At 56.5% G+C, this 9,315-nt stretch overlaps 2 protein-coding genes across 2 annotated transcripts; one reads left to right on the forward strand and one right to left on the reverse strand.

Annotated features, from left to right (window-relative positions):
• Positions 1 to 214: 214 nt before the first annotated feature.
• Positions 215 to 2,190, forward strand: COCSUDRAFT_52176 (trimeric LpxA-like protein; the record flags this gene model as incomplete). Its single annotated transcript, XM_005651959.1, has 5 exons — positions 215 to 409; positions 843 to 968; positions 1,135 to 1,216; positions 1,412 to 1,558; positions 1,851 to 2,190. 5 exons carry the CDS (start codon positions 215 to 217, stop codon positions 2,003 to 2,005), a joined length of 705 nt encoding a protein of 234 aa, XP_005652016.1. The 3' UTR covers positions 2,006 to 2,190.
• A 1,264-nt stretch (positions 2,191 to 3,454) lies between these two features.
• Positions 3,455 to 4,202, reverse strand: COCSUDRAFT_11065 (hypothetical protein; the record flags this gene model as incomplete). Its single annotated transcript, XM_005651960.1, has 2 exons — positions 3,455 to 3,670; positions 3,999 to 4,202. Coding segments are annotated over 2 exons (420 nt in total), but the record flags the coding sequence as incomplete, so codon positions are not given.
• Between the last annotated feature and the right edge of the window lie 5,113 nt (positions 4,203 to 9,315).

A 9,315-nucleotide genomic window follows, 5' to 3' on the forward strand; every position in this document is an offset into this window, starting at 1 on the left:
TGCCAGGCGGCATGCATGCATGCAATTTGTACACGCGCTCTGAGACTTTGCCCGCCCCATGGCGCAAGCGGGACGGCATTCCCACAGTGTACTCCCCGTGCATTTGCCACTGCAGTGACTAACTTTGAAAAACAGGCTTGAGGGCACGCCGCTGCCTGACACATCCTTCCACGTGCGCAGACGGGAGGCGGCGGAGAGTGCGCGCGCGGAGCCGATGCTGTCGTCCTTTATAAACGCGGCGGTGTGCAGCCAGCGGAGCTTCAGCGACGCGGTGGCGTTTGTGCTGGCACACCGGCTGGCGGACGCGAACGAGGAGGACGAGATGACGACCATGTACGCCATGTTCCGCGACGCCCTCTCCGGCACGCGCGCATCCACCCTCGCCGACCTCCTCGCCGTGCGCACCCGGGTGCGCTGGCCATTTCCCCTCCTTTCAACACCTTCTGATTAGGGGCTTTTAAGCAATCATTTCCACGTCACCGTTGAGGCTCCTTCTGTGATACTGCCCCTTCCTGACCGCCTCTGGAGTGCTCATGGCCGTACTCGTGCATTTGCATGCCCTGGGTGACTGTTGCTGGCGGGCGAGTTGTGAGGGGGCGAGTGCACGTATCGGGGAATTGGGCGCCAGAAATTCCTTCTTGACCAAGCTGGGCGATCTTTGTGGCTCTCCTCCACGTGTTGTGCAGCTTCTTCCCACTGGTTGTCAGTGGGATCAGGCCAGGGGTTGTTTCCTGCAGAGCCTGGGTTTACCACTGGGGGCAAGCAAGGGCATGGCTGCAGCTCTGTTCCCTCCAATAACGTAGAGAACAGGGCATGCTTGAAAAAGGATTTTCTGGGTGCAGGATGAGGCGTGCACATCGCTGGCGGGTGCGCTGCTGTACCACGGCGGCTTCCACAGCCTGCAGCTGCAGCGCGTCGCGCACGCCGCCTGGCAGGCCGGCCAGAAAACCTCCGCCCTGCGCATCTCGGTCAGTCGCCGCTGCAGCCACACTCTCCTGTCTTCCTGCCCATTTGCAGATGCACCATACCTAGCGTTTGTGTTGTTTGGAATGATGGTTCTGCATGGAGAGGGTTCCAGCAAAGTAGGGGTGCTGCAGCGGTGTGCCTGACTGGCTGTGTGCTTGCTGGGTCCAGTCGCTGACGAGCAGAGCGCTGGGAGCTGACCTGCACCCGGCGGCGCGCTTCGGCAGAGGAGTGTTCCTGGCGCACCCCATCGGTGAGCTTGCAATCCCTTGCACTCTCATGCCTGATGTGAATTGAATCTCTTGAGCCATTGATCAGCTCTTGCTGCCCTGTAATAATGGCGCATTGATTTGAACCTCTTTGGTCATGAAAAGCTCTTGCTGCTCCTGGATGCTGGCGCAAGGTGTACTTGGTCATTGTGAGGGATGTGGTTGCTGTTGGGGTGCAGGTGTTGTAGTGGGAGAGGAGGCGGTGGTGGGGGACCATGTGACAATCATGCAGCATGTGACGCTGGGGGGCACCGGCAACAACCGGGGGGACCGACACCCCAAGATTGGCGACTACGTCCAGATCGGCGTCAAGGCCACCATCCTCGGTGCGCCCTGCACCTGGCAACAGCTGTCACCATGACATAAACCCCACACAGATCTCAAGACTGTTTCTTTGTTCTCAAGACAGCCTTGTGGGGGAGCCCATAGGACGCTTATTGCCTGGGGTCCTGGTCAGTATCTGTGCAGTACAATCTCGCTTGCATGTGCTGCGGAGCACTGGCGGTGACCAACAGACATCATATATTGAAATGTGTACCTTCAATGCCCCTAGCAGCGGCTGCACCATGCCGGGGGAGAGGGAACGTGGCTGACTGGGGCACGGCTTCTGGCATGTAGGGAACATCCAGGTGGGGAGACGGGCGCGCGTGGCAGCCGGGTCGATGGTGCTCAAGCCGGTGGAGGAAGACATGCTGGTGGCCGGCAACCCCGCCAAAGTCATCGGCAAGCTCGTGGACGTCGCGCACCAAAAGACGCCCGACCTGGCAGCCTGAAAGGGACAGTGCATCGCTGCCAGTCAATGATAGAGAAATGATGATTTTGGCCAATTGACTTAAGCCCATTTGCCTTTGTGATCACTTGGCTTGACGGAATATATATAATAATGCCCCCTGAGAGATGGGGCGACGAATGAAATCAAGGGTGATCAGCAACAGACCCATCAGGGTCGATTGGCCTTGCGGCCGCTGCGGGCGCTACTTGTTGGTACAGCAATTAGTCCGGTTCACGTTATTCAAATGCCTGGCACAGGGGTGCCCAATGTCTGGTGCCTGATCCCGTTGGCTGTTTGTCATGCCGTCAGGCTTTGATGCTCAGCATTGCTCAGGGTGACTCTGCGGGGGCCCTCATTCTTTTTGCGTTGTCGATTGTGTTGCTTGCCAGTTTGGCAGCTTCATGTTGCAAGTTGTGTCAGTGATCACATATTATGGATCATGATGTGCTGAAGGTTTTTTTGATTTTGCAATCTGCTCACGGAGCTACATAGTAAGTGCAATAATATTGCCTTGTGATGCGCCATCTGATCCTATATGACCTCAGTGGCAAAACTATTACAATGTTGTTGCGGCATAAAAAGGTTTTGCGCCAGAAATTACTCAGAACTTACTGGAGGTGCTCTGCACGGTACCTCAAGCGCTGCGTTTTTCTGCTGCCACTGCACACTGACATCAAATGCACGCATGAACTGATCCTCCAAGATCTAGACCTACAACATGCAGCGCGTTGATCTGTTCCGAGCGTATGACTAATATGATAGACACTCCACAGCCAGCAGAAACGAGCAAATGTAAAACATGTCTGTATACCATGCATATGCACGGGCGGAAAAGAATCAGGAATTTCTCATGCACTTCAAACATGCTGAACAGCACCAGCCTGGTTTCAATTCTTCGCGAGTAGGCTACCTTGATTGCTGCCCCAACAAGATTTTTCGTACTGGGGGATCATGAACAGGCTCTCCACAAAACGAGATTTTGCCGTTCAGCTGCAATGGCGGCAAGAACCTGAGATAACATTCAACTCGCTGAGAAAATCCAAAGCATGTGCGTGGCCTGATCTGAAAATAGCAGAAGACACTGATGCTGGTCCCTTGTACCACTACTCATTTTACACGAGGCCTACCCCGGCACATCTCTCACTTCACTCACTGTCTCGCTCATTCAATCCCCAACACTCCCTTATTGACCCCTCCCAACACCGAGTCCTCAGATTCCAGGGCCGTGCAGGAACATCTAGAGAGCGTGCGCAAGATCACCCATTACTCCCCCACGCCCTTCCGCATTGTTGGCACGACGACTTCCTCACATGCGCTACGCTTTTCAATATTCGCACAAACACGCATACGCCAACAAAGGCAGCACCACCACTTCCCCGCATTGCGCCACCAAAACCTCAGGCTGGGGCACCAGCACAGGATGAGGCCCTTGAGAATGGCCTCAGGCCTCTCAGAGGGCCTTGAGGGGGGCGAGCGCGACGCTGGCGTCTTTGTAGCGCGCGCGGCCGGAGATGACCTGCACGATGGCCTCGGCGAGCCGATTCTTGAGCACGGGCTTGGACAGGAAGCCGTCCATGCCGGCATTCAGGCACTCGTCGCGGTCGCGGTCGCTCGCGTTGGCCGTCATCGCCACAATCGGCAGCGTGTACCCCAGCCGCCGCAGCACCTGAGCCGCAGGAAAATACATCTGATTGATTATGGCCCGTCGCTCAAGCACCTGTCTTATACTCTGATCGCATGCGCTGATCATATTCTTCGAAAGAGCCGATGCACAGGTGCTGATGCACAGGTGCTGAACATAGGCAGCCTTGTACGCTCAAGGCAATGGCGCCTTCCAATGTGAACTGAGGAGACAATTCCACTGGAGCACACGGACATCTGTTCGCCCTTGAACCCAGCGAAAATGTGCCCAAGAATCACCTTGTCAGGCACTTCCAAGGCGAGCGCAGGAAACGCAGAGTGACAATATCACTGCGACAAGGGAAACTGCTCACCCGGGCGGCCTCGACGCCCCCCATGATGGGCATGGCCATGTCCATGAGCACGCAGTCGAAGGGCCGGCCGTCGGCCGCGCCGCGCTTGACGGCGTCGACGCCCTCCTGCCCGTTGCAGGCCACCTCGCAGACCAGGCCCAGCACCGTCAGCATCTTCTTCGCCACCGTCTGGTTTATCAAATTGTCCTCTGCCAGAAGCACCCGCCGCCCCTGCGCACACCATACCAAGCACTTCTCAGGGCACTGATAATATATCCATACATTTTACTTTTGAGATACTCCCTTTTCATCACCAACAAATTTCCATTGGAAGGCCTTGGACGTGCAAAGAAATCACAGCGTCAAGCAGGGTACAAGAAGAGGGGACTTTTTGCAACACTGACTCCCAACACCCCAGATAAAGCCACAGGCCAGAGACTGAAGCAGGTACGTTGAGCTGCAATGCATTATTAGCAAAGCAACAAGCGAGCAAATTCAGGTGCCTAACATTTCAAGGAAGTCTCCGCAGCTATGAGAACTCGCTCTTGGCTTTGCCGTGCAGGCACCCACGTCGGCTTCGCAAATCCCTAGCCCAAGAGTCGGCCTGGGCAGCCCCCGGACGGGCAGAAGCGCCAAGCGCTCGGCCCACCATGCACCTGGAAGGGGAGAGGCAGTGGCCAGCTAGGTGTTAAAGCATGCACCTGCAGGAGGGAGAAATCGAGCTGCTTGCAGCGCAGCTCCATGCTGGGCCGCATGGGCGCCTTGCGGCGGCCGGCAAAGCCGTCCGACGCGCCCGCGCCGCCGCCGCCGCCATACGAGTTGCGCTTGGCCGCACTGCTGAAGGCGCTGTGGCCCCTGTTGTGGTTGTGATCCATGATGTCCTGGGAGGGCATCGATGTTGCCGCGGCGCGCTGCATGCTATATGCATCCGGCTGCGGCTGCTGCTGGTTCTGCTGCTGCTGTGTCAGGCTGATTGATACTGGCTGAGACGCAGCCTGCAGCGCACGCATAAACCTCAGTAATCAGCAAGGGGGAATATGAATACTTCCTGCGAATTTTTGGGGTTAATGCAGTTTTTCAAGGAAGCACGAATGCACTGTTGAACGCTGGCGCAGCTATCAGAGCAAGGAAGTCTACAAGGCAGAGGGGCAGGGCTCAGAAAGCGTCGAATTGGTAGTTCTTCAGAGGGAAACCTAAGAGATAGAACAATGTTTTCTCATCACTGCCCAGGGCCCCCAGCCTACAAGCTCAATTGTGTATAGGACACCGCAGAAGATGGGAACCCACCAAAGAATCTTCTCTGCTGCTGCTGGCGTGGGATGACGAGGGGCTGGGCAAGAGGCCCTGCAAATCCTGCAGTCCCGGCTGCGGCCCAGCCTGGGGTGGCTGTTTCACCTCTGTATGTACCTGCAAGCCACAGACCCACTTGTCAGAGTTGCAGACGTATATTAAGCTCAACATAGCACACTGATAACTTGCACTACAAGCAGATCACTCAGTAATGTTATAGAGAAGGTGTCACATTTGCACATTAGCACAACCAGACCACAGGCAACATATCTTTTACCGCTTGCAGTTGGTTTCCCAATTGTTGTACATGATTCCATAATTGGTGATTCGGGCTGAAAGGGGGCCGCATATACATGGTTCCATACTTGGTGATTGGGCTGAAAGGGGGCGCATATACATGGTTCCATTATTGGTGATTGGGCTCAAAGGGGGCCGATTATACATAATTCCATAGTTGGCAATTCGGGCTGGAAGGGGAGCCGCACCGGTGGGAGCGAGCCGGGAGAGCGCTCGAGGGAAGCAGAGGGCCGCAGCGAGGCAATGGCATCGCCGGCGTTGGAAGCTGCGCTCTTGGAGCGGTCGAGACTGCTGCGCAGGGTGGCTCGCACGTCCGCGGAAAAGGCCGCGGTCGCATTGTCGGACTGGCCGTGCAGGCTGCTGAAGTGCAGCAGAGCACGCGCCTCCGCCATCTGCGCCGCCGGCGACCCTGCGGCTGCTCAAACGTCAGCATGGAAAGATTAGACCCTTTTCATTGACAGGCTCTTACCAGGAGTTTTATCAGCACAATCCTTCAAAGTACCCACCCAGCAAGCAGGCTTGCACAGGACTTACAGCTGCAGGTAATGCTAGCAAAGCAAACAGGCCTGCTGCTACAAAACTGGCAGCAGAAGCGGCCTTGCCCATGACTCTCGCAGAGCAAAAAGGAACTCGCAAAACTGACGATTTTCAAAAGCAGTATGCAGAAAAGCTGCATGTTCATATGTCCACTACTAGTGGAAGAAGAGCATGAGAGCTGGTGTATGGAAGCACCAGCAATGTGCAGGCAGTCCTGGGAGAGGGGCGAGGTGAAGGGCAGGCGGAGGGAGAGGTGGCGGCTGTTGCGCGCGAGGGTGACGGCGTCGTTGACGGCTGCACTGCTCTCCGACCTACGCCGCTGCGCCTCCTCGGCCGCCATCATCCAGCGCGCCGCCGACATGCCGCCCTCGCCAGGGCTGCCTACCAGCACCTCCCCGAGCTGCCCAACAGCCTGCGCACTCGCTCCCCTCAGCCATGACCCGATACGACGAAAAGGAGTGAATAGAGATCAGATGTCTTGCAGGGAACGCATATGCGGGCTCTGGGCCTCCCTCAGAACCTGCCTCTTTGCTCCGACCTCAAAGATCCAGGATCCAGCCTGCCCCTGTGGCAAGGGTGCTGACGGCTTGGCCTTGGCCCTCCAACGGTCAAGCGAAAAGGTAGACGATGGGTGGAGCAGATGTTTGCCAGAGGCGGAGGGGGGATGCAGCACCTCAACGGTCTTCTGAGAGTCGGAGGAGGAGCGCTGGGCGGAGGCGTGGAATTTGCGGTAGGCGTGGGCGCGGCTGGTGGCGGCCCGTGTGCGCGCGCCCGGCCGCAGCGACTCGCGCTCCTCCGCCAGGTGCCCGTCCGTGAATGCGTCCCGGCTGCTCCACGACGCCGTCCGCCGCACGTGCAGCAGCGCACTGCGACACACGTCACAAACACACCCCCTCTCAGCTTTTCTCCAATCCCTTACATCTCTGACAATGTTGCTCTAACAATGATGAAGTTGAGTCTCCCATTGTGGGAGATGGCTTTCCCGTCATCACAGCCCCACACAACTAAAAGCACAAAGGCCAGAAAGGTACAGCTAGACATGACAGACAGCGAAGAGCCCATCCTGGAAGAAGTAGCCTCTATCTGCTGCAACAGCAATGACAACCCCCAGGGTTCCTGAGCCACTGTGGTAGCAGTGAGTCAGAACCATGCAATTTCACTCTCAAAATAACTACATGGCATCTGATAATAGCGGGATTTGCATGGGGCAGCGGCGCACTTGGAGGGGGACATGTCGGGGGTGATGAGTGGGATGGTGAACCAGAAGGTCGACCCGACGGCCGGCTTGGATGCCGCGCCGATGCGGCCGCCCAGAACCGCCACCTGCTTGCTGCAGATGCTCAGGCCCAGGCCCGTGCCCCCCGCATGCCGCGGCCGCCGCATCTCATCCTCCGTCCCCTGCAGCACACCCAGATGCGTGTCACTTTGCTATTCCGCCCGGCTAAAAGCAGAAGAAGAGGGCACTTTTGCTGAGATACTCCTAGCCTGACTCCAGTAATGTCCCAACTCACTTGGAAACAGCCTGGCAATCCTCAAGCAAAAGCGCACACTTCTTGCTGTGGGTATGTATTGCAGGTTGGCAAATTACATGCCACATGCACAAAACCAGCATACTACATGATTGGACTGAAGGGCCATCCCGGCACATGACAAAAAAGTACCCCGATGATACGAGGTGCAACAATAGTGTTCTTGCCCGCAAACTTGCCTGTACATACTCCTTGAATAAGCTGCACAGTCCCTCCTTGGCGACGCCGCAGCCGGTGTCTGAAACCTCAAACACCAGGCACCTCTCTGCCGAGCCAGAATCGCCATCTCTCCCTGACGTACTGGCCGGTGCGTCCCGCCTGCACCAGCAAGGAATATCGTAACCCTCTGTCTGAATCTCAGCGCACCACAGAAGAGGAGCTCAAACTTTTGTAGCTGAGCAGCATCTGCTAGCCAGTATGAGTGGCAGCAATGCAAAGGATTCAGCCAAAATTACATTACTGCGTGCGGATCAAACTTCTCCTCTTCACTGAAGTACATGACGGCATATATGACAATTTTGCTGGGAACATTCCTATAGAAATCAGCAACTCATTCAAGATTATTTGCTGGGGTGCAGCGCACCTGCTGGACAGCACACTATGCCAGCCATTTTCATCTGACTGCACTGTCTCCAAGCCGGCACCAGGGTCCCGGATTGGCGACGCTTCACTCACACTGCTATCAGCCTGCACCAGACCAGACATATTCAGTGCAAACATCGCCATGCATTGATACTTTGGGTCATGTGAACACCCCTTAAATCAGAGATGGGGTGAGACGCTGTAATGAATCGGCAACGCACCTGAGCCCCACTCACGGACGGCTGCTGGTCTGGTTTCAACTTCACCTCATCTGGGACCCTTGGCTCCGCGCTGACTTGCGCTGCTGCATCCTGCTGCGATGCAATTGCAGCCCCCCTCTGATTGTGACCGCGCTTGTCCTCTGCCGAATCCCCACTGAACCTGCACGTTGGCACACCGCTCATCAAGCATGTCATGCATAACAACACCACAAGGTTAAAAGATGCCCATGACCAGTCCTTGCAGAAGTTGCAGAAGCTGCCAAGAACATAGAGCTGGACAAAGAGACTCACCTGCCCATGCTGTGCTGACCCGATCCATCTCCACTCTTCCTCTCCTGCTCGGTGGGGAGCCTGCTGCTCCCAGGCCTGTCTGGGCTCGTTCGCCTGGTGCCATTGAGCGCATGCTGGGAACCAACTGCACCCGTGCACCAAACACATTCAATGCAATGCAACTCTACGGCTCTACTCCGGGCTCAGGTGCCTACTCCGGGCTCAGGTGCCGGCGTGTTCCAGGAAGGCGTGCATGTATCTGTCAGCAGCTGACGCATCCAAGTAGAGGAGAACGAGAGGCCGGCACAAAATACAGAGGAGGTGCTGCGAGCCTCTGTCAGGCAAGGGATGCACAGATGTCTGCTCCATTGGTGGGTTGTGCGTACCTTCGCTCAGATTGGCAGAAGGGGATGCAGACATGGCGTCCACCTCATTCACTGAGGGTAGATTACAGGTGAAGGGCCCCTCCAGCCTGTCACAGTCACACAACCATGAGCTTCAGACAAGACATGACCGTCCAAGAGAAGTACATGCCACAGGGTACTCAAGTACAACGTGCCCCATGCCCAAGCCAGGCCTGCCATTGCATCCCTGCCTTCCCAATCAGGTGCC

This window comes from Coccomyxa subellipsoidea (genome assembly GCF_000258705.1).
Source record: "Coccomyxa subellipsoidea C-169, whole genome shotgun sequence".
NCBI classification, from domain to species: domain Eukaryota; kingdom Viridiplantae; phylum Chlorophyta; class Trebouxiophyceae; family Coccomyxaceae; genus Coccomyxa; species Coccomyxa subellipsoidea.